The sequence below is a fragment of the Salminus brasiliensis genome, chromosome 11 (assembly GCF_030463535.1).
Source record: "Salminus brasiliensis chromosome 11, fSalBra1.hap2, whole genome shotgun sequence".
NCBI classification, from domain to species: Eukaryota; Metazoa; Chordata; class Actinopteri; order Characiformes; family Bryconidae; genus Salminus; species Salminus brasiliensis.
The window spans coordinates 10,304,429-10,329,392 of NC_132888.1; the positions used below are offsets into that span (position 1 = coordinate 10,304,429).

The 24,964-nt window shown below is 41.1% G+C and overlaps 1 protein-coding gene across 2 annotated transcripts in view; it reads right to left on the reverse strand.

Moving 5' to 3' along the window:
• The window catches only part of vwde (von Willebrand factor D and EGF domains), a 31,875-nt gene that overhangs the window by 771 nt on the left and 6,140 nt on the right, over positions 1 to 24,964 (reverse strand). For both annotated transcript variants that reach the window (XM_072691642.1, XM_072691643.1), the window contains exons 3-31: positions 23,419 to 23,650; positions 23,231 to 23,296; positions 20,475 to 20,707; positions 19,153 to 19,242; positions 18,921 to 19,050; positions 17,576 to 17,790; positions 17,369 to 17,442; positions 16,998 to 17,274; positions 15,682 to 15,878; positions 13,466 to 14,280; positions 11,247 to 11,383; positions 9,741 to 9,887; positions 9,181 to 9,285; positions 7,499 to 7,613; positions 6,914 to 7,164; positions 6,341 to 6,560; positions 6,045 to 6,182; positions 4,865 to 4,951; positions 4,482 to 4,625; positions 3,936 to 4,313; positions 3,712 to 3,807; positions 3,500 to 3,595; positions 2,316 to 2,411; positions 2,147 to 2,242; positions 1,851 to 1,946; positions 830 to 925; positions 523 to 618; positions 343 to 438; positions 82 to 179 (exon numbers count right to left, since the gene is read on the reverse strand). In XM_072691642.1, coding sequence (XP_072547743.1) covers positions 82 to 179; positions 343 to 438; positions 523 to 618; positions 830 to 925; positions 1,851 to 1,946; positions 2,147 to 2,242; positions 2,316 to 2,411; positions 3,500 to 3,595; positions 3,712 to 3,807; positions 3,936 to 4,313; positions 4,482 to 4,625; positions 4,865 to 4,951; positions 6,045 to 6,182; positions 6,341 to 6,560; positions 6,914 to 7,164; positions 7,499 to 7,613; positions 9,181 to 9,285; positions 9,741 to 9,887; positions 11,247 to 11,383; positions 13,466 to 14,280; positions 15,682 to 15,878; positions 16,998 to 17,274; positions 17,369 to 17,442; positions 17,576 to 17,790; positions 18,921 to 19,050; positions 19,153 to 19,242; positions 20,475 to 20,707; positions 23,231 to 23,296; positions 23,419 to 23,650 — 4,917 coding nt within the window. The remainder of the gene's footprint in view (positions 1 to 81; positions 180 to 342; positions 439 to 522; positions 619 to 829; positions 926 to 1,850; positions 1,947 to 2,146; positions 2,243 to 2,315; positions 2,412 to 3,499; positions 3,596 to 3,711; positions 3,808 to 3,935; positions 4,314 to 4,481; positions 4,626 to 4,864; positions 4,952 to 6,044; positions 6,183 to 6,340; positions 6,561 to 6,913; positions 7,165 to 7,498; positions 7,614 to 9,180; positions 9,286 to 9,740; positions 9,888 to 11,246; positions 11,384 to 13,465; positions 14,281 to 15,681; positions 15,879 to 16,997; positions 17,275 to 17,368; positions 17,443 to 17,575; positions 17,791 to 18,920; positions 19,051 to 19,152; positions 19,243 to 20,474; positions 20,708 to 23,230; positions 23,297 to 23,418; positions 23,651 to 24,964) is intronic.

Here is a 24,964-nt window from a genome sequence, read left to right on the forward strand (position 1 = left end):
TATAATTTGGCCGGGGTGCCCTAACATTTGCATATAATAGTGTTGTTGAATTTTAATAATCTATCTAAGAATGAAACTTACTCTAGTGGCACAGGTGGGCCCGCTGTACCCTGGACGGCAGTGGCAGTAGTTGGGCAACACACACCTTCCTCCATTGAGGCACTTGTTCTTGCAGATGGCTGTGGCAGTTATGGCATTCATTCAAATCACACGATAATAATATTATGTTATATTATATAATGAATTGCCTTATATGGTTTATAGTTTAATGTCAATCAAAATTCCACATATGTTCAAGTCTTTGACCTGAAGGCACTGCAGTACTGCTCTACAAGGACTTACGGTTCTGGCACTGCAAGCCATCCCATCCAGCAGGACAGTGGCAGGTATTGGGGCCCACACATTCACCTCCATTTTTACATTTCTGTAAGCACACAGCTACAAATCCAACACAGGTTAGATCACGTATGTTTAAAATATATAATTTAAGTGACAGATATTTTATACAAAAGGTCCACTTACGGATGTTGCAAATGTTTCCCCGCCAACCAGAGGGACAGGAACAAGTGTTTGGGCCCACACACTTTCCTTTGTTCATACACATGGGATCACACACACCTAACAACATACATAGTGCTCTTACATGTGCATGGATAATGCAACATCTACAAACTGGCAATAACAAATAGTGTCCGGCTCTGATTTCCAGGTAACTGCAGTCCAAGCAACAGTCACTGCAGAAGTCAATCAGGCTGAAACATCCTGAAAGTAAATCTGGTTGTTTGTATACCGGCAGGAAGTCATGCAACCATGTCAATGCCAAACTCACTCTTTTGACATCTCTTTCCAGTGTAGCCTTCAGGACAGGAGCACACGTTGTTTCTCATGCACTGGCCACGGTTTTTGCAGGGGGGACTGCACACAGCTACAATAGACAACATAGTAGACACATTTAAATAATAACTTCTTTGCAATAACTTCTTGGTCTCTCAATTATCATATTGCATTAAAACAGATGCAGGTAAACATAAATATAGTAAAAGTGACAAGATTTTTTTAATTTTGAAGAAAGTATTTAGTGAGCTAGTTTGAAGAACAAAGTTTGGTTCCAGATTTCTCCTGGACGTCCCCAGCCCAGCCAGTGCATGGGTTTGTTCAATTCCATCACCAGCTCACTCTGATTTAACATGATTGAACTATAAATAATACTGGACTCCCATGAGGAGAGCTTTGGGGATGATTTAATAAACACAATGATATAAAGCCACAACTTTTTATATGAATGTTATTAGAATTGATTCTAATATTAGTTTTTTACTGAGCAAATAAACACTTACTGCCCAGATAAGGATCTTTTTCTCTTTTCACATGTGCCTAAAATCTGTGCACAGCACAGAAAAACAGGTATCTCCATATTTTTTCGTTTTTAGTTTTCTCCATGGTCCCTGAACCTTGTAGTTGATCTGCCACTGTGTAAACAATTCTGGATGAATAGACCAGTAGAAATGCTCTAAAACTGCTTTTAGAAACTCTTATTTTACATTGACTTTCTTTCCAAGTTAAGATTATTTTTAGATTATTCTTCTAAAGTCACTATTTTGGAGATTTGGAGACAATTTTCTTTTTTGATCACTGTCAGAACATCTCAAAAGAAATAACTTTACATAACTTTACAAAGCAAAAACATTGAAGTCAAATTATGTAAAAGGTTTTGTGAAGAACTATATTTTACAGCTAAAATGAATGTTTAATGTCTAAAACCTAAATGTAAACATAAATGCCTATTAACCATAAATTCTTATTAATTCTTTCTTTCTTTATTAATTTAAATTCTTCTTCTTGTGCTTTACCTATCTGGCACTGTAATCCATAAAAGCCACTGGGACATGCACAGATGTTGGGCTTAACGCAGGTGCCTCCATTCAGGCACACAGGCTTACAATCAGCTGAAAGACAAACAAGAGAGCAATCAATTAGCCTGTAGAGACACAGTCTAGATTAGAGAGCCAAACAAGTGAGTGAGTAAATTCAACCTGCAGCAACTCGTCTCTTACGCTCCTCAATAAAACACCCTCAGTCTGTGAAACGTCTGACAAGCTCATGGTCATGATTACAGAAACATCAGTTTGAAGAAGAGAGAAGGTACCTGAGTTACATGTCGGTCCATACCAGCCTGGTTTACACTTGCACACATCGGGCGATACACACTCCCCACCATTCTCACAGTGTCGGTTACACACCACTGGAAAAACACGGGCATAGTTAATAGCAGCGTGCAATCAGGTCCATTAGGAGGAGAGAAAAACAATACTCACTAATTTCACACCGTGGCCCCACATAGCCATAGGGGCAGGTGCACAGGTTTCTGGACAGACAGCTGCCTCCATTTTGGCATGGTGGCTCACACTTAGCTGAAAGGAAAGGCAGAGAGGACATTCTGTCATTGATTTCACTTATTTTCAGACTCACTGAGCACTTCATTAGGAAGACTATACTAATACTGGGTAGGAGGTAGGACCTCCTGTTCTTCTCAAAACAGCCTAAATTCATCAGGGCACAGAATTCAAAAGGTGTTGAAACATTGGAGATCATTTGAGAACCTGATCCATGTTGACAACATTGCATTGTGAAATTCCAACAGAATTTGTATGGAGCACTTTCACACTGTGAATGTCCTGTTCTACCACATCCCAAAGGTGTTCAACTGGATTTGGATCTGGTAACTGGGAAGGCCACTAAAGAACACTGACCTACTCATGGATCCAGTTTGAGATGACTTTTGCTAGTGATATGGTGAATGGTCAGCAGAAATACTCAAATAGGCTGTAGCACTGTGGCAAGTGATGACTGATTGGTTTTAACAGGCCTAACATGTGCCAAGAAAACCTTCCCCATACCATTACACCACCTCCACCAGCCTGGAATGTTCATACGAGAAGAGCTGGGTCCAGGGATTAATTGTGGTGGTGCCTATTTCTGACCATACCATCTGTTTGCTTCAGCAGATCAGGCTTCGGTTTTCTAGTCTTCAACTGTCTGTTGTTGGTGAGCCTGTGCCTACTGCAGCCTCAGCCTTCTGTTCTTGGCTGGCAGAAGTAGAACCTGATGGGATCCTCTGCTGATGTTTGAGATGCTTTTCTGCTTACCACTGTTGCACAAGGTGTTAGACCATTCTCCACTGACCTCCTCATCAACAACAGATTATTATCTGCAGAGCTAAGGGTCACTGGCTGTTTTTTCTTTATGGCACTATTCTGAGTAGTCTTTTAAAAGAGCTGTGCTCGAAAATCCCAGGAGATCAGCAGATCTAGGAATCCTCAGACCAGCACATCTGGTACCAACAATCATGCCACACTCAACATTACTGATGTGGTTAATATGAACGTTACCTGAAGCTGCTTGCCAGTGTCTGCATGATTTTATACAATGCACTGCTGCCATACGATTGGCTGATTAGACGACCCAAGATGATCTTCAAGGTTTCTTAATACTCACTTACCTTCTTCACATGTTGGTCCACTGTAGCCTGCCGGGCACTCGCACACATTAGGCTTCACGCATTTCCCTCTGTTCTTGCAGTCGGGGCGACACACAGCTGCCACAAGCAGATGGACATCAATGGTTTGTTGGGAGGGGCTTTTTCTGGGGCACTTGTGTGGTGTGTATTGTGTAAAAGTGTGGGCTAAAGGTTGGATGGTGGGCATGACTCACCAATGTGGCAGTTGTAACCAGTGTATCCTTCTTTGCAGGTGCAAGTGTTGGGCAGAGTGCACTCCATGTTCTGACCGCACAGGTAGCGACACACCGCTGCACACACAACACAAAGCCACAATCACCATAATGGTCAACTACCGATCTTAAATGGGCAAGATTACAGAATAGCCCTGCTTCAGAATAGGGCTATAAAACTGTTAGCCTTAGGAGTTACCACTAACCTTTGCAGGTGATTCCATCCCCCCTGTATCCATTAGGACAGCGGCCACACTTGAAGTGACCAGTAGGTGTAGGCTCACAGACCACACCAGGGAAACAAGGGGAGTCAGCACACGTCCTTTCATCCTCAAAAAGCACTGGAGCAGGTTCCTCCTCATGGAGCTGCACTCTAGTGTCAGAAGCCCTTGCATGATCAATGCTCTGGTCAGTGCTGCTTATAGACGTCTTTCTATCAGGGAGTGATGGTCTCTTCTTGCTGGAGGGAGACTTCTCAGCTCGAACAGAGGGTTCAGAAGCTTTCCGAGAGGTGGAAAAAGTGGAGGAGGATGAAGGGGAAATAACCCCCGGCCTGTCCACTTCCCCATTGCCTTGCGTTTGCCCTGCAATATACTGAAGGTCAGAAGGCCAAGCTTGAGGAACTAAAATAATGAATGCTGAAAGCATCATATGGGTTAAGTTCTTATCTTAAATTGTACAGATAAATCCAAGGATTTGCGTGTTAGTCCATGTTCACGCTGCCTTTTCAACATAATGTTATGTTCACTCACTGTTGGCTGATCTCGAGGTGCAGGTTTGGCCATTGCCATGGAGTCCTGGGGGACAGGGGCCGCAGATGTAGCCAGCAGATGTGTACACACTCTCAAAGCACTGCACTCCTGGATGACAGGGTCGGCTGGAGCATGGGCTCTGAGCTACCAAGCAGGCAGACAGAAGAAACACATGAACTACTGAAGGCAAGTAGAAGAACTGTGAGGCTAACATAGAACGGCTAAGGGTTTCTTCAGAACACACTGTTGTTTGATCATAAGGAACTTCTTGACTTGATGAGCAAATAACATTGATTGATAATTTTTTAATGCTTCATTTAACACAGTAGAAGGAAGTATATGGAAGGTTCTCTTTGCTTTATGTCTAGAAGTAATTATCCTACCTGGTCCAAGGTTGAGTTTGGAAGATCCAAACTTAACTCCCCTGTCAATTCCCAGGTCTTCTTCACTGACACTGCCCCCTGCTTCACCTTTCAAAACAGGATGAGTGAGTTCTAATCAAAGGGGATAACATTAATTAGAACATTGTAATAATGGCCCTATGGTGTATGACCCCTAAAAGGCTCTTCTTAAGTTTGATTTATTTTTGTTTCTCATTTGGCAAAGAAAGAAGCAGTAGATTGATTACACATTATGTGTGGATTATCTGGCTTCAGCTATGACTGTTTATTATCAACAGTGCAATGCCTAGGATCAAGATAAGGATTAGGTTTAAATTTTAGACTGAGGTTGACTGAAGTTGAGGTTAGGTGTTAGGCTTAGAATGATAAGCTTCCTGTACAAAAAAATTGGTCACCTTTAAAGTGGTAGTAACTTCAGGCTCCTGCAGATGACATTGCACGAGGATGATCGGGCCATTAGTAATTGCTGGGTGTTTGATGGGATTCGTAGACCGAGAGGAGGTGGTACAGTGTAGTGAATGTCTCGTTCAAAGTGTAGGAAATAGGTCACAAAGTAGATGACAGACGGACAGGGATCGCCGGTGTGTTTCTTCACAGTTTGTGAACAAAGATTGCTTTCACAACAAATTTCTGGAAGAACACTCCGCAGGGAACTGCAGAGGCCCCTTTCAGTTTTGTCTTTCAGCCACAATTCTGATGAGAATGTCCTGTAGACTGGGATTTCTGCCACTGCTGGTAGATTCAGCTACTTCCTTCAAACTATGGCCTTTGGCTCACCCAAATGCACTCACTTCTTACTGTCAATCATTAACATCTGCTTTCTGACCCAGTTCCCACACATCCAACAAGACACTCACTGCACTGTACCATGTCCTCTCAATCTATGAATCCTGTCGCACACCCTGCAGACCTGAAGTTACAACAACCTTAAATATGCAAGGTGAATAATTTTTTGTCTGGGATGCTTAGTTATGAATGTAAAAAAATATTCAAGGTTTTATTATTATTATTTATTATTTATTGTGTATACAAGCCATCCTTTACACGTTTGTTGTTTTGACATTGGTGAAACTCTAATAGGAAATGATAGAGGTGGAAAAAGTAGCCTAAACACTAAACTTAGGTACAGATATTGTTACTTAGGTCAGAGATTTGAACTCACGGGTGCAGCTTCTTCCATCACCACTGAGGTGGTCAGGGCAGCGTCCACACTTAAATGACCCCAGTGTGTTTTCACAGGCAACCCCAGGAAAACATGGAGCTAAAAGACACTCATCTGTGTCTTCCTCACACATCACACCTGCAAAATACACACCATCAATCTAACAATCTTAGAGGAAGTTGGGGCCAAAAGTCAGATGATTAATTTGTGTTAAAAAAGGTTAACATGTTAAAATATATATACATATACTACAAACTCTGGACACTGATATGACTGGGAAAACTGAGAGTATTTACCAGTGAAACCTGCTGGGCAGACACACGAGAAAGAGTTCAGCCCATCCACACATTCACCCCTCAGACAGGGGTTAGATTTGCAGTCGTTCATGTTGACCTCACATCTCTCTCCCTCTAGACCAGCTGGACACACACACAGGTATTCTCCAGTGCCAGGAGGGAAGTTGATATTGGTTACACAGGAGGCTCCATGATGGCACTCACACTGACGAACTGAAACCTGTAAGATATGTGGCAAGATATTTAGCATGCTTCCAGCACAGTGATCTAAAGAGTGGTAAATTCAATAAGAATCGCTACTGTTAAATGATGACTGTCAGATGATTTAGATGAATCAGCTGTCGATATGCAGTCGGGAAGTTTAATTCATGTAAGGATTTTAGAAAGCCAAATGGCACCCCCTTGTGGTCATGGCAAGTATGAGAAATATCCACATGGACACAGGATATATAACTGCTTTGCTTCAACTGCTTTGTATGATCATTTAAAAAAATAGAATCCAAGGGCATCTAGTGGCAATGATTGCCGTTAACACATAGGCTTACCTAACCAAATGTGCCTTAACCAACTTACCACTACAGCGGCCTGGGTTTCTGCATTACAGTCATCTGTCACGGCCAGTTCAAAGGTTACAGGGGAGGATGATAGGACTTTCCAAATGAGCAAGCCAGCGGGAGAAAGAATGGCATCTCTGGGCCCGGACACCAGCGTGAACATAACCGCCGAACCTTCTGGGTCTGTGGCTAAAAACTGGTACACAAAGTTTTCCTGGTAAAATGTCCGCAGGCGGGTTTGCTCTGAGTGGAACACCGGCGGCTCGTTTTCTGGAACATAATGAGATGATCAGAAAGCTGCACATTACTGTGTACACTTAGGTCCTGATGGTGATTACACTACTACTCACAGCCCAGTGCAAAGAACCATGTGTGCAAGCTTAATTACTACCTACTGCAGATATCCATAAATATTGACATTGACACAGTGTGGTCTTTTTTGTCCAGATTACTGAGGGCTAAAATGGCATTCCTCTATGAATTTAGAAAACTCTTTGCTCAATATGTCATTACTGGAACAGTGTAAAGTGATGGGGAAGAGTATATGATGGAGCAGCCACATAGAAAGGTTGCTGTATAGGTCAGACTGTATTCAGTGTCTTACTCTCACTGATGGACCAAGTGTATTTGGCAAGATGCGGCCGACAGGTGAGGCAGGGACTGCTGGGACTGCGTTCTCCTTCTCCATAGCACTGGCCATCAATGTTACAGCTTCTGTTCTGAGGAGGTAGAATAGATACATCCAGGCACAGCCATCAATAAGATTTATACAATTACTGCAGGACCAGAAATTGGCTGCAGGCTGCAGTTGCAGTGAATGTAGATAGGTAGATCAACCTACACCCATTCTCAAGTGCAGATGTTGTTACTTTGGTTGGAGATGCAATGCATAAGAATTTAAAACTCAAATTATTCATATGTTTTAAATGATACTGGGCCCTATTTTAGCGATCTTTGGGTGAGCCGTCAACCATGAACCACGCAGCTTGATTTAGGGCGTGTCAGTGTGTCTTTGCTATCATGAATAGTATGCTTTGCTCGAGTCAAAACTCACAAAAGGGATGTACTAAGTCTCTTAATTAATCATGGCTGTGTTTTGGGTGTAACGTGCAGTAAACCAATCAGCGTGTCACTTGCCCTTTCCTTTTTTCCCGCCAGGTGCGGTCTGACTTTGGCGGATTGCTATTTCAATGGGGCATCGCGCACTGTCGTGGAAAGGCTTGCTAAAAACGGTGGAGTTCCTCACCTCTAGAATAACGTTATTTAATTTTGTATTAATCTGTGTATTGTTGATGTAAAGGTTTGCATAGCTGCCAAGTGGTTTGTGCACTGCTGCCTGTGACAATTCACTGCCAGGATAGCAATGAACATCTGACTGCTGACAAGCTTGAAATATGCCAGAAATGTACCAGAATGCCACACTAGACAAACTAGACAAAGTTTATTAAAACATTCATTTGACATGGGGGTCCGAACCCTGAGCCATGACTCTTGAGTCCAAGAGAACACCAAAAGGGGAAAATATAGGGGAAAATTATAAAAAAAAAATGTATCAATGAAAAAAAACTAAACAAGCAAAAACATTAATTTGTCTCCAGTCTTGCACATGAAGCCTCAATCCTGGTTATGGTAATGAAGAATACTGAGAAAGCACTTACCTCTGTTAGACAGTTTACAAAAGAACAATGCCAGCTTTGTCTGTCTGACCAGTGTAAAGATGTGGGTCTACACAGCAATAGCACAAATTGCTAAATTGTTTCCAGTAGGGACCTTACAAAATGCAAACACATCTAATGGCTTAGGATTGGTTCCATGAAAACATTTAACTTCCAAAATACTTACTTGGCCCATAATAGACTCATGGGATCAGCAGCTTACCAAGAGACAGTTTGTGTATACTTTAGAGGAATGACTTTTAGGTTACTGCTATGGGGTTAAAAACAGGTTACAACCACATCATGTCTGATATTGTTTACGTGTGCGAGCGTTTGTGGTATTATAGCATTTCTAAGCATGTGAATATAAGTTGCATGTAATGGAGACTTCTTCTTTCTTCTCTGTCTCTGTCCTTTATTTATAAGTACTAATTATGTAAAGCTTCTTTGTGATGACAACAGTTGTAAAAAGCGCTATACAAATAAATTTGACTTGACTTGACTTGACTAATAATAATGTGGGGCACAATAAGTGGAAAATTTGAAGCACTTTACACCAGGCAATGTATGCTCCACAGTGGCTTCAAATAGCACTGCAAAAGAGAATGTACAGGAAATACACTGTTCACACCTTCAAAGTGCACTGAACCCCACTGCTGAGTGTGCACTCCTGACATGTGCCATCAAAGAGTGTAAGAATCTTGGCATTGCTGAAGCTGTAGCCGTCATTGGAAACCTGCAAAAAAAAAAAAACAGAAACACAAGTTTTAATTTACAGTGAATTACAACTGACTAGAGTCCAGGACAGTACATACTAGAACATATTCTCATAGTCGTATCAAAACCTCATAGGCTTAATGGTTTTTACACTGATGAACATTTCATGATGAATGGATCAATGTTATCGATCCAAAATGACCTCTTTAAACTCTAAAAGGCCTGTATGTGGGCCTGTCAATTTCTCAAACAACATAAGTTACAGATTAGTTAAATAGTACAGATAGTTTAATAGTTCAGTACTATAATATAATAATCACTGGATAATATATAGTAGTTCCTAAATAATTAATAGTTAACAAATAATTTCTTCACAATTAAAATAGGCCTGGGGTTCAAATGGTTAACTGGAATAAAAATGTAATAGATTAATAAACATTTCAGGAAAGGTTTGTTTTCCGAGTACTGATTTACCTTGATTTGCCAGCGAGTGACTGGTGGGTGCGGGACACCGGCAGACTGCAAGTCTTCTACAGGGAGCTGACACTCTAATGCAGAGGAGCTGAGAAACGATGCAGGCACCATCAGAGAATCACCCAGTGACCACTCACCATCTACTATCTGCACAAAGAGCAAACAACACATACAGACAGATACTCACAAACACATAAATGTATGCACACAAACATACTGTTCTTTAGGACTAGTAATGCTTTGCTTGTGAACCCTTTACAATCTTTTGTATTTCTGCATCAGTTTGACCTGAAATGTGATTAGATTTCCATCACAAGTCCTAAAACTAGATAAAGGGAATTCAATTAAATAACTGATCAATGTTTTTTGCAGGTATAATCCAGATTTCACACCCTGCCCGAGGCAGCAAAGCAGCCCATGATACTGCCACCCCCATGCTCAACAGTGAGGATAAGGTTCTTATGTTAGAATGCAGTGCTTCGTTTTGGCCAAGCATAATACTTTAATTTAAACCATAAATTCCTATTTTGAATTCATCACTCCATAGAACATTCTCCTAAAAGCTTCTGGCTAATCTATGTGGTCTTCAGCCATGTCTCTCCTCTGCTGCATTCTCTTCACTAACTTTCTGTAGCTGCCGTCCGCATCAAATTCAAAACCCTGATGCTGGCCTACAAAGCCAAGAATGGACCAGCACCTCCGTACTTGATGTCAATGGTCAAAAGCTGATCTGCACCAAGAGCCCTACGAGCTTCAAGTACGGTTCAGCTTGACCCGCCATCCCTCAAAATCCGCAGAAGACAATCATCCAGGCTTTTTCTGTCCTGGCACCAAAGTAGTGGAACGAGCTTCCCCTAGGTGTCCGAACAGCAGAGTTGAACACACCTCTTTTGAGAATACTTGGGCGTGGAGTAGAGTATTATGGTCTCCGTATTGACTTGTGTTTAGTAGTGTCTAAACTTAGAGGTATCTTTGAATTTTGTCTATTCAAACTAGCAAAGGTTTTTCTTGAGTAAACAGTGAAGCACTTTTGTAAGTCGCACTGGATAAGTATGTCAATGTAAATGTAAATATACATGTCTTGAGCAAACTTCAGACAAGCAGGAGTGCTCTTTTTGGAGAGTAACAGCTTCTTCTTTTCTATCTTTCAGTGCACACCATTCTTGTTCAGCATTTGTTTGATGGTGAACTAATGGTGAACACTGACATTACTTAATGCAAGGAATGTCTGTAGGTTTCTAGATGTTACCCTTGCTGCACCCCTGGAGTGATGTTTGCTGGACGGCCACTAATCATTTTAATTGACCCTTTAAATTAACATATTCTTCTAAAAGTTCACTTTTTCAGACACAATATAATGCATGTGATAATTTTCACATACAAAGAAGATCTGATTAGAAATAGAAATTGTAAAGGGATCAGTTACCAAATCATTTCTAGAGCAAATATCTGCTGCAGTTATAAAACCAGTATATAACTCCCAATAAAAGTGGAGGAAGAGCTCACCTTCTCCTTCATCACTTCACACTTCAGCTCAAAGACATTTCTGAAGCCTTGCCCCAGAACCCGTACAGTGGAGCAGGAGGTGTGTCTGACATCACAGAGTCCTCCACCCTCCAGCTCTGTGATCTCCGGGGTCTCATCTGAGTTAACAAAACACAGGAAATGTCCAACATTGGCCAACAGAGCTTTCATAAAGCAGATACCTTCATACACATACTTTCTTAAGTTAACTGACCGGAATGTGACAGTAATTATATATAATACAGTGCCTGGGCAGGCACAGCTCATCAAACCCAAGCAGGCTTGTATGCTGCTGGTAATGATACCATTTGGAAAAGCAATTTCACTTTGCCAGTATGTGTACAGAATGCCTCAGCATCTGTAGAGGTAATCTGTAGGGTTAGGCTACTGAAATAAAATGTTACATAGTTACTTACATCATATATTACATTACTATTTTTTTTTTTTTTTTACATTTTTTCGATGCCAAATAATGATAAAACATGTAATATATATATATATATATTTTTTTTTTTACATGAAACATATTTTAAATGTCCTCCTGAAGAGTGAAATGTACAGATCCATGCTGTGATCTAGTGCTAAAATGTGCTAAAATATGCAACCCCCTGCCGATGAATGCAGCGTTTCACTATAATGCTAATCCAGGTACATCTCATAAATATTTACAGTATAATTCTGCGTCAGTATTGCCATTATATTGTTGACATCCATTAAATCGTTGTGTCTCAGTTTTTCACTCTTTGACCTAATGCGTATCTGGAAGTTGTTTTTACATTGTCTTTACATTGTGGCAAAATATCATGATGAATGGATCAATAAAGATGCTCCAAAATGACTTGAAGTAAGATGTTTTTACACTGATTTCTATTGAAGGTCAAGAAATGTTTTTCTTTCTCCTGTAAATCTGCCATATATGATAGGTACATGGAAAATGTTAGATATTGACATCAACCCACCATTCCTATATTGTGCATTTGTGAAATGATTAAAACCTAATCATCACCTAAATGGCAAATTTACAGGAGAAGAAAAAAAATTAACTTTCAACGGAAGTCAATGTAAAATTATTTTATTAAAAGTCATTGTGGAGCATTTCTATTGGTCCATTAATCATTCACTTTTAGTACAATTCAAAGAACAACAGCCAGATTCACATTGTCACATGTCAAAAATGTCAGAAATGGAGATTTTGGGAGTTTTAGTGAAAAAAAAGTTTTAGGACACATTCCATTTTTTTCAGTAGTCCCCTGTCAGTGTTGCATGGCCCACGCAAGCCTGCTTTCCATTTACTTTCAAACCTGCAGCTCCAAGTAATTCTCTGTAATTCCAGTGTTGTGCTACCAGGTGTTGTCATGCTACCAGATGTCTCTAGGAAACTTGTCTTCTGATGATGTTGTGGATGTTAATCTGTCAGACCCTTGTAGTTTTCTCTAGTTTTAACTACTTTTTGGTGCAGGAAACTGTCCTCACAATATTCCCTCTTAATCTGTCAATATGCCTTCCTTTATTAAGTGTCTTCTTCGACACATTAGAATAGGAATCTGGATGCACAATGCCTCGAAATACTGTGGTGCACAGTTCCTACATTGACTTTAGGTAGATAAAGAGGTTGATGATACATTAAATGATACATTATTTACATTAGCTGTCAAAGCCTAAATGACTTATATTGCAACAGCTGTAAGTTGTTGACCAATGACTTCCCTAAATGGTTTCCTTATTTTTCAGTTTCTTTGTTTATTTGACTCAAAAACCCAGCAGTTTGCTGCCTAACTTTGTACTGTTTGAGGTCACAGGACTTTGTACCATTGCAAGTTATTCTCAATAAAAACAATGAAAAATTAGGAGTGCTCTAAAACTTTTAACCGATAGTGTACATTTTCTGGGGACTGCCACAATGCGATACCAAAACTGATGCCAAGATATACTGTGAACATGTATAAAACATACCTTGATTAGCAATACATTGCGCTTTTTTAGAGAACCCTGCACTTTTGACAGAACTACTCTTAATGTTTCAGTGGGCTATGAGTTAGAAATGATGTGTACGGGGACATAGGGGGAGGTTGACCTCTAAAACTCCATGGCTTTCTGAGCTCTTCTTAAATTCTAAGAGTGAGAAATGACAGTCTAAGCAATTCCCTGGAGTTTGAGAAGTTCATTCATCTTCGAGAACACTTGCACACCTCTAAACTCACCAGATACTTGGCTGCAGTCATAAGAGCCAAACCCAGGAAAGCATGTGCAGCCCCGCTCTGTGCACTGTCCATTGCCGCTGCAAAGGTTGGGACACCTAAGGAAGGTCAGTATACTGCTAATCTCCCTACTCCTTCCCACCTCCTCCAGTACTCTCCTCTCACACTCGTTCTCCAGCAGGGGCACGGTGGCTCCCAGCCAGGCCTGGTCATCCTTCAGCTGCTGGTCCAACACACACATCTCCAGTGCCTGCTCCATGACTCCGACGAGGAGTACACCACAACCCAGACCAACGGTTGAGTTCCTCAGGGCCCCCTCACAGAGCCGTCGGGCAGCGAGCTCTGTCAGACCAGACTCTGTAGGCCAGGTTGGTGGAGGTAGTTCATGCTGGTTAGCTCCAGGATGGTCCTCAGGGAAGAAATAGCTAACACCTTCCAGGGTGGACTGACTTAGACTCTGATAAGCTGGGGAGGAGGAAGCTTGTTTGTGGTTCTGGCGCCTTCCTCGGCTCCTCGTGTTACTCAGGAACCTTGTACCCTCTCTCCGTGTCTGGGCATTTTGCCTGGGCCTTTGAGGAGGCAGGGGGGGTTGTTGGAAAGGCTCTCGGGAGCTGGTGTATTCTGCTGTGACATCCAGAGCAGGGATGATGGAAGGCGAGTTTAGGCGGGCCAAAAAAGAGCAGGAGGAGGAGCTAACTTGTGGGTGGGCTCTAGGGCTTGATTGGTGGGTTTCTCGATCACAGCTGCAGTAGTGCTGGCTGCTTGGAGTGCGTTCAAGGGGTGGGACTTTGTTAAAAAAGCTGGTGCCTGGTGCAAGCCTAGCAAATGACAAAAATATGATTTATGAAATAAAGGGCAACAATATAATCACTGTAATCACTGATACTGATATGACATCACCCCACACAGCCTGTCTAGTCCCCGTAGAGAAGTACAGCCTATATAATTGAACTCCATGGAGCAGATAAACATCAATCTATTGGCACCATGCCTAATGCCAGGCGTGGGCTAGAGGGGTACAAAGCCCCCCAGAATTGAGCTGTGGAGCAGTGGAACTGTGGAACTCAGGAATAATTGGTTGGCGCTCCATCCAATACTTTTGGGATGAGTTGGGGAGTTGGGTATTAAGTGGGGTGGTGATCATCCGACATCCTGACTACTCTTCTGACGCTACTGTGGATGAATGCAATCAAATCCTCACAGCAATGCTCCAACATCTAGTAGAATGCCTTCCCTGGACAGTAGCTCCAACAAAAGCAGGACAAACTCTTTTTCAATTCGCCTGATTTTGGAAGAAAGGATGATGAATATTTTATCTATGAGGTCAAGGAGGACCACCACAGCCACCACACCGGTCGAGCATGTTCTGCTGGTATCTGACCCCTATCAAAATGACACTCATCAGTATCGAAATACCAAAATATAAACAGTCAAATTCATGGGAAAATCCTTCATCAATAACAGTTTCCCATAAGCCATCAGTTCATGCAGTGTTAACTCTGTTTACTCATTAAATCATTAAGTATTTTTAAAACTGTGAAACATGAATTGGGGCACACATTGATTTGAAATGCTTTTGTGGTCAGAATGTATATTATATGGACAAAAGTATTGGGACACCTACATGTTACACCTACAGGAGCTTTTATGACATTATATTCTAAATCCATAGGCATTAATATAGAGTTGGTCCCCCTTTGCAGCTCTAACAGAAGGTCTGGAGCTCTGCAGTTATTGAGGCAGCAGAGCGTTGGAGACTTTTCTGCACTATGCTCTGAGCTCAGCATTTGGAGAACCCGCTCTATAACTTCATGTGGTTCCTAAATGCTTCCACTGTTCAATAATACCACTCACAGTTGATGGTGGAATCTCCAGGAAGGAAGAAATTTCACTATTCAACTATCTAGTTGCAATGGTGGCTTCTATTACAGAACTATGCTGGAATTCAGTGAGCTCCAAAGAACCAACCACTAATGTGGGTAAAGGTATAATGCATGGTTTGGTTCTTGATTTTATACACCTGTGGCAATGGGACTGAATGAAAAATCTGAATTCAACGATTAAGAGGTCTGTCCCAAAACGTTTATCCATATAGTGTATGTAAAACATAGATTTCTTGTCTTATTTAAGTGTCCTTCAGAGTCCTTACTTGAGTTGAATAAAACCATGCAAAGCATTTTATCTGAGGTGAAAGTAACAAACACGTTTTTACAGTGTACCTCCATGTGTTGATAAAAGAAGCACTATCTTTCACAGTCCTCCCGTCCTCCTTGTGGAAGTCATTGAGTGGCTGTCCATCGAAGGTTCCACAGAGGCCCTCAGTGTGGCCTTTATCAGAACCAGGGGCCCTCACAGTCAGGCTCATGCCCCAGTCTGCCACATCTGCCCGCACAAATGCACCTGAAGAGAATAACAGCTAGAACCAAAAGAAAGCATTTACAGCACTTACAATGTTGGGCTGCCAATGAAATATGACATTATTTCAAAGCTGAATTTCGCTCATGTTACATTAAGCATGATACAGCATTTGTTTTGGCATTTTGCAGAAACTCTTATCCAGTGTGATTTCCAGAGCAATCCTGCTACAGAAATCTGATAACGCAGCATAATATGGAGGTGTGCTTGACAGCCACACTCTAAAAACAACAAGGATGATGTTACTAACTGTTATTTCTGAACACTTACCATGTACTAACAAGTGCAAAATAAATAATGTGCACTATGAGGAGGTCTGACAAATGGCACACACTCACATGTAGATTCTCAAAGTTCTAATAAACCAATTACTTGTTAAGACGTGGTGCGACGTGGCGACCTTGTTAAGACTTTTGATGCTGCTTTAGCTTACCTTTGTAACATTATTAGACAGTAAGTCACTCTGGATAAGAGAAGTAATGCAGGTACATTTTTTATTTAATATAACCTCATATATTCCAAATGTCCTTATAACAGAATATCAACTACAAGTTATATAAATATAAAAAATGACACTACTACTGTTTAATACTCAGATAATAACTATGTAAACATGCATCGTTCTGACAGTTGCCACATGCTATTCACTTCCACCATATCTCAAAAAGATGGCATCCTAAAAAGATGGCATTTGTACATAGTTATATGAATTATTACAATATTTCTTATATTTTAATATGTTTACCCAATGCAAATATCATGACTCAAGGCTGTAATAGTAGTGTTAGTACTATTACTTGTAGTAGTAATAATACAATTAACTCTTCCAGGTAATGTCACTACTTTTACTACTGCTATCCAGCCTGTGTGCTCATGTGGGGCTCACATGGGTGGAACGTGGGATTCCAGGTAGGCATGGGCTCTAAGTAGGTTTTTACAGGGACCCAGTTGGGCATCATTACAGCCGACCCTAATCCATGTGTACAACCCAGATGGGGCCCATGTTTAACCCTTCCTGGCCTCATCACTGACCCTGGTGGGACCCTGAAGGAACCCATGGGCAAAACTACTAGTAGTAGTACTAGTAAAATGAGCTCTGTGTGAGGTAAGGGTGACTCACAGTGACTTTGCGGCCCTGGTAGGACTCGGTGATGCGGATTCCACTCTTCGCTAGGTTTCCATTCTTCACAGACAGACGTGGCTTTGTCTCTCCAGCCAGGCCGTTACACATGTCAAAGGTGATGACGTTACCGCCATCTCTAGCTGCAAAGCCACATACACAGGACGTAGGGTGGGCTGTCATGCTAGCACACTCCCACTGACGGACGTTCACCTCAAACGGCAGAGATCTGCTCTTGTACAACATAAATGTGCCTATCTGGAAATTGTCATAACGCCTGGAAACAAAGACACAGGCAAGAGCTTAATGTGTCTGCCCCCCCGACGAAGCATGGGAGAAAGATGGTTGAAACTGTAATCATGTTATTGTACCTGCCATCAAAGGTGATGATGTGCGGATCAGTGAAATAGTAACAGTAAGCGGGTGGGATGTCTTTTACAGTTATCTGAAAAAATCATTTAAATGATTAAAAACAAACAAACAAACAAACAAATACACAAACACACAATCATACAAAACATTAAAATAAAGCATCTAAAATAATACTACATGTACATTAAATGTCTATGTTTATTTACCTGCACGCTTTGAGGTGCATATCCATTCCAGAGGAAGTTGGTGCTGACTATAGGTTTCATGTAAATCTTGGTGCTTCTGTCTCCATCCTTAATGATGTCAGTGACTGGACTATAGTGAAGCATGGCTTGGCTGCACACCCCCTTACGGCATACAGCCTGAGTCAGCTCCACCTCACAGGAGGACAAAACCAGATCAGCACCCAGATTGACCTCACCTGAGCACAATACACTCCAGTTACATATAATAATTAATCAGAACAGGCTGGACATATTAATATTAACTTAACTAAGAATAATGAACAATGAAATCCTTCTATTTCAGAAAAGTTGATCACTATCAATGAAACAGTAATAAATAAATGAAATGTACATTGAATATTCAATAGGGATTTACTGCAAGGTCAGCAAACAACTGTAAAGACTACTACAAACACTACTACAAGTACTATGGATTTATTATTATAATATATATAATATATATATATAATTACTGTACTAATTAGAAAGCTGTGTGTGGTCAATGTTCGCAAAGATCACTAGTTGTTAAAAATATTTGCTTTACTGGCAGCAGTTATACAATACACAGCGAATAGCTAAACACAGTATCAGCAAACTACAGTAAACACTGTGTCGCAGTCAAGACTATTAGAGGCAAGACACAGTCAAGACCAAGACCATACACTGGTTCTAAGTCAAGGCTAAGACTAGGAACGGGCAAGACTTAGACCAAATAAAACCTTATATATAACAAAAATAAATATTATATAAAAATATAAAAGAATACTTTTGTAGCCATTTTCCAGTCATTATACATGATAGATAATATATAAATAAATAATACTGAAAGTAGCATATTTTCAACAAGGTTTGCATACCTTCATAAAAAAACAATAAATGTATAAATAATAAAGTAAATGTAATCATAAATTTATCATGTAAATATTTATTTGAGACCAAGCTGTAGAAAACACTACTATGAATAATACAATGCCAATAAATGTACAATATCATATTTATATAATATGCTTACAGTACAGTGCATGGGTGACTTTCACAACAATCAAAAAAATCCCACCCAATACTTTCAGCCCTCCTTCCAGAGCCACTCCCCCAAAAACACATTAACGTGCACAGCCTGACTAGTCACAACAGAGAGCATTGTAACTTGGGAGGGGATCTGGTGGTCTTGTAAAATCCAAAGGTGTGGATACTGAAGAATCTTTCTCAAATCTACAAATAAACACACATAAGCTCGCAGCTACTCCAGCTTTATTAATCACATGAAAAACAAGAAGCTGAAGCAGCTGCGGAATTCAAAGTAAGGGAGTGTGCTGCATGTCTGTACCTTGGCTGCTGGTGCTGAGGTGTAATGGGAGGGTGCATGTCTCTGAAAGGCAGGGCAGAGGCACAGTGCTCTGTATGACCAACTCATACTCCTTCCCGTCCTCTGAGATGAAGGCAAGCTCAGGCTCCAGCTAAATCCAATCAAATGGAAGAAGCTGTGGTGTTACATGTTGTGATGCAAAGTCTCATCAGAGCAGTTGCCATTTAAAAAAGAAGAAAGTCAGTGAACGTACTCGAATCCCTGCAAAGAACTCCTCACTCTCCACTGAGAGACCCTGCACATCTGGAGCATCCAGAAAGAAGCTGGAACAACTGCAATAGATCTGCACAGAGAGAGAGAGAGAGAGAGAGAGAGAGAGAGAGAGAGAGAGAGAGAGAGAGAGAGAAAAGGTCAAAGACCATTCTGATTCATATCAGTGATTGATATACACATTGTATATATACATACAATTGGTCAATTTATCAGAAACACATAGTGTAGGCATTTTGTAAGCATACAATTACTGTCTGTTGCCCATCTGTTTCTGCTCAAATTACCAGCCTCCATCTACCCCATACATCACTGAAATGGGACCACCACTGGACCACTGTGTTCTCCCACTACTTGCCTGCCAATTAACTGATGAGAGGTGTGTTTCTGGAGGGAACTCACCAAATCCTCCTGGATCCTCCAAGACCAGAGTTAAATACCCTTGTTGCACACACTGTAAGTGAGACGGTGGCTATAGATATCTTTTTACATATATACATATACATATACTTTATACTACTACTACTACTTATCTTTTTACTAATATGTATTAGTTCTCTTCTCGCCTGTCATCAGTGGTCAGTTTCTGACTACAGGACCATTATGACTGCATATTTTGGTTGGTGGATGATTCTTAACCCAGCAGTTAAAGTAATGTTGGTATCACTGCTGTGCTGATTAGTCCTCAGGCCAATCCTCACACCATAATGTCAGCGTCTTAGTCTGCTGAGCCACTCGGAACTATGGTATTTAATAAAATTACCACTAAAATAATATGTGGACAGATGACGGGGGATGACGGGGAAAAACTGATGGCTGATGGCTGATAAACTGTACAATATAACAGACGGGCTTCAGTCAGTAACAGTAGTATGTCCGCATACCTATAAGGGAACTATGGTAGTTACTTTTTTACTTTTTTCATTTTTACCCAAATTTCCCCCTAATTTAGCTGAGCCAGTTAACCCTCTATCCCTTGCAATGCTTTCAACACTAGGAGGGTGAGGACAAGCACATGCCTCTTCAGATACATGTGAAGTCAAGCCCCTTTTTTTCTGAACAGCACCCGACAAATGTGCTGACAGTGCTGAGTCCCCAGCTCTGATACATCAGCCAACAGACACCTGTGCTGGTCAGCATTGCAATGGGAGTGATGTGCCATCTACTTAAGTCTGCTGAGCCGCTTAGACCCCTTAACTATGGTATTTACTTGATTTAATTACCAATCTGTGTAGCTACAAAGTGAGGAACAGTGTATGAAGCCACAGTCATTTTTTCAAGAAAATCTAGGTCTCAGGTGTATACCCTGTCTCCCAGTCGCAGGTTGATGCCATCCAGCTCAATGAAGGCAAAGGTCTGTATGGTCGTCTCCTGCCTGAGCTCCTCTTTGCTGCTATCCGGGGACAGACGCCACCATGTCACAACATAGCCCAGAGAAGTGTTCCCACTGTGGTCTTTAAACCCACACTTCAGGTACACACTGGTTCCTGACAGCTCTGCCACAATTTCAGGCACGGAGGGAGAAGGTGGCTGCTTATCTGCAGGAGGAAAAAGCTCTAGAGTTAAAGGTACTTCACCTTCAGGGCACATTAGCAACCCCACACACACTTTATGGACAAAAGTATTGGGACACCTGCTCATTATTTTTTTCTTATTTTTGTTTCCAGGCGTTATGACAATTTCCAGATAGGCACAAATAATATTAAAAAAAGAGTATATTCTGCTTCTGATGGAGTAACTACTGTCTCTACTGTCCAGGGAAGAGGGCTTTCTACTAGATTTTGGAGCACTACTGTGAGGATTTTATTGTATTCAGTAACAAGAGCGTTAGTGAGGTAAGGACGTTGGATGTTCACCACCCCACCTCATCCCCAACTCATCTCGAAAATATTGGATGGAGCACCATCCATCATTTAAAGGAAACGGCTTTATACCCCTCTAGCCCATGCCTGGCATTAGGTATAATGTCAATAGGTTCATGTTTATCCATCTATTGCCACATTCATCAAGATCTTCTGAAGTTCTTTTAAGGGCACCACAAAGGCAGAGTTCTAGCAGAGTTCTAGCAGAGTTCTAGCTAAACTTTAAATTAATCACTGTGTTAATCACTGTTAATAGTTGCTCTTTGCTTGCCATGGTTATCAGAAGCTCTAGATGGGTGTGAGGAGGTTTCCCCTGAGAGCCTCTCCTGGGGCCCATCAACACCAGCTGAATGATCACTCATAACACGGATCCCATGGCAACATCTTAAGCTACCCCCTACACACAAACACACATGCTAAGCTCATTAAGGAGAGGGACATTCCACAGGCTTGGCAACTCTGACCCTAATTATTTTGGTGCCTGTATGACCAGGACTTCCTGAAATGATCCAGACACACTTTAAAAAGGTGCTTCAGAAATAAGGAAACTAAAGGAACTTTTTAATATCTTTTTTTGTTGTTGTTGTTGTTTTGGAAGATTGTAACCAAAGAGCTGAAATACACTAACTTTAATTACTAGCCACACAATTTATTGGATGGGAAAAAATGACACAATCTTTTTACAGAAATACATCAGTAACAGAGGTAGCATCAATTACCTGATTGGCTAATACAAATAGTGCATGTGCATCATCATCATCATCTAAGAAATATTAGAGTGGTCTCCAACCTACTCCTGGAAAGCTGCCTTTCTACAGGTTTTAACTCCAACCCAAGTGTTTTCCTAACACACCCTTATTCAGCCAATCAAGGACTTCTAAAGGCAGTAATTGGTTGGGTCAGGTGGGATTGATTATGGGTTGGATCCCAATTCAGAGGGAAGGCAGCTCTCCAGGAACAGGGTAGAAGACCACTTTATTAAACTTTAGGAGAAGGGCTGGTTTTAGTAGTCAACAAATGGCCACGTGTGAAGACCTAAGCAACTTTGACGAGGGCCAAATTGTTATGGCCAGATGACTGGGCTGGAGCATCTCTGAAACAGCAACATTTGTGGGATGGTCCAGGTTAGCAGTGCTGTATATTGAACAAAAACTAGGAGAAACAAGAATACTACATATCCATGTTTGTTGTCTTCTCTATTAGGAATTACATTTCTAATACTTAACTGCTTGTATTTTTGTCCCATAAAATAGCTAGTAGTATCAGAACAGCTACTATATCCAACATATGGTATGTTTACTTTATACGTCAGCAATACGTCAGCATGCTATAATCTATAGCATTGTTTCAATAATACCGTTATCATTTCTTCATTTCTTAGGCCGTAAGTATACTTGTTAGCTGTGAACCCTGGTATGATTCATTCACGACAAACAAATAAACCAAGGCAGCCTGAGCAGGTCGGTCTTGGTCTATTTCTAAATGAACTCTGGTGTGGTTCGTTTGCAGTATGAACACAATCTGAACTAAAGATATCTAAACAAACCAAACTGTTTGTTCACATTATCAATGTCATGCCGTCCACATGTGCCCACTTCAGTCCTGCCCAAGTTTCTGGGCTTCTGTCTGATGCTTTAGTTTAACGGGGCTGTGTCCCAAACCACACACTACCTACCACACTACACAATGCTTCAAAACTATCCATAATTAGAATTGTATTCATTAGAGTAGTGGCCTCAGTAAAGTAAAGGCGTGCGTGAGTTGGGATGCAGCCACAGTAATGTTCAATTTTACAGCTTTAGCATAAGTCGTTCTATTGCAACACACACATTAACATGTGCACATTATCAAAAATGTGGTTTAACATTGATATCAAGACGGCATAATTTCATAATCCAGTGTTTTCGCCTTTTCTCTGTAGTTCACTTGCAGTCAGTGATCTATCCAACTGAGCTCTGCTTCTCCCAGTGAGAGATATTACACGCCAGCTTCAACCCACAACCTTCTGGATGTTTGTCCGCTATGATCACAGTGCTGCAAATTAAATCACGCCCACTAGTAATTGTGTGGATTATGCAGGACCCACAGACACATCTTGTGCAGACCTGTACTTGCAGACTTGATCCAGAACAAGGGAACCAAACTCCAAGTATAAACACAAGCCTAGGTTACAGTGGACATGTTATGTGGTTTGCTTACCATTGCAAGTGCCATCTACATTCCTCAGTGCTGGATCACAGCTGGCCTGTGTGGAGTCTGACATTTCTGTACAAGTAAAATTGAAGAAATAAATGTATGCACATTCATCACTGCTTTACTCATAATGCTGGAAAGGTTGTGTTGTCAAACATGCTGTCTGTGGGGAAGTGAGAACCCAGATGACTTGCCCTCAGCGCAGTAAGCCATACAGCCCTGTGTAGGCTGGAGCAGGTACACATAGAACTCCCCGCAGTTACGTACAGATACAGGCAGCCGGAAGAGACAGCAGTCCTTATTGGGCCCATTGAAGAACTGCCAGGTAGCACACGCCGTCAGCTGCTTAACTTCCAGGGGCTGTGGGAGAGTCTCCCCCTCAGCCAGAGAGAGCCAAACTGGAGCTTGAGTTCCACAGTGATTCACCTAGTGAGACCACAGAAAATAAAACCTCCACAACAGCCATTCTCTGACAGGACTAGTGGCATATGGCTCTGAAAATGAGCCTGTAAAGCTCTATTCGAACACGATTATGGGGTGGTGGGGTTATGTAATTATGGTAATGGTATGGTAATTACCCATAATTACATAACCATAATTAGTTCTCAGTGATTTTAGTCCTGTTCAAATGTGCCATGTCAGTCTTCTGCACCTTGAAGGAACTTCGCCTTTAGGGCACATTAGCAACCCCACACACACTTTGTGGACAAAAGTATTGGGACACCCGCTCATTCCTTTTTTTTTCTTCCGAAATCAAGGCTATTAAAAAAACTTTATCCTGCTTTTATTGCAGTAACCACAGTCTCTACTGTTCAGGGAAGGCTTTCTACTGGATTTTGGTGCACTACTGTGCGGATTTTATTGCATTCAGGGACTAGAGCGTTAGTGTTAGTAGATGTTGGAGGTTCACCACCCCACCTCATCCATAACTCCCCAACTCATCTTGAAAATATTGGATGGAGCATTCACAGTTCCGGCACCTTTTACCTTCTGTAAAACGAGCCATAAAAAAGGTTACGTTGAGCCGTTAATATATAACCCCAGGTTGTATTAATCCTATGTGAATCGACGTGTGGGTAATTATGTTGTCATATCCTGTGGAAAAGGAGCTTTCCATTGCTTTTCTCATGAACAGAGTTGCGACACTCGTGACTCCTTTAGGTCACTGTGTAGTGTAGCCTACTGCCTACATACATGTTTTGAACATGCAGCTGCTAATTTTTAAACTAAAATTTCATTGTTATGTGGGCTATAAGTTTGGTTATCATGACGTTTTTTGGAGGTGGTGGCAGTGTGTAAATCGAATAGCCACTCTCATCTCAGTCATTTACAACCGAGATTTCCTATCCCATGAAAGTCGGTCATAAATTTTACAGCATCCTGTAGTAAAATGACATTACTCCACCTCGTCATGTAAAACGAATCCCATCCGAATAGGGCTTAAGAGTATGGACACAACTCAAATGATGGAAAAATCTAAGTGTGAATATAAACATAACTATGCCATAGTTAGAACAATGGTAACATTGTTACTGATGTCATGTACATATTACTGACTAATACCATGTAGATTTAAATACTGTAAACTACACTTCAAAGAGTTTTTTAGGGATGTTTTTTTTTTTGAGTGGTTAAAGTATTTGGGGAATCAGAATTAATTAAATGATAAATAATGTACGTAGTCATCTAATGTCAATCATTATCTGTCAAGTTATTGACAGATAAACGCCAAAGGGGGTT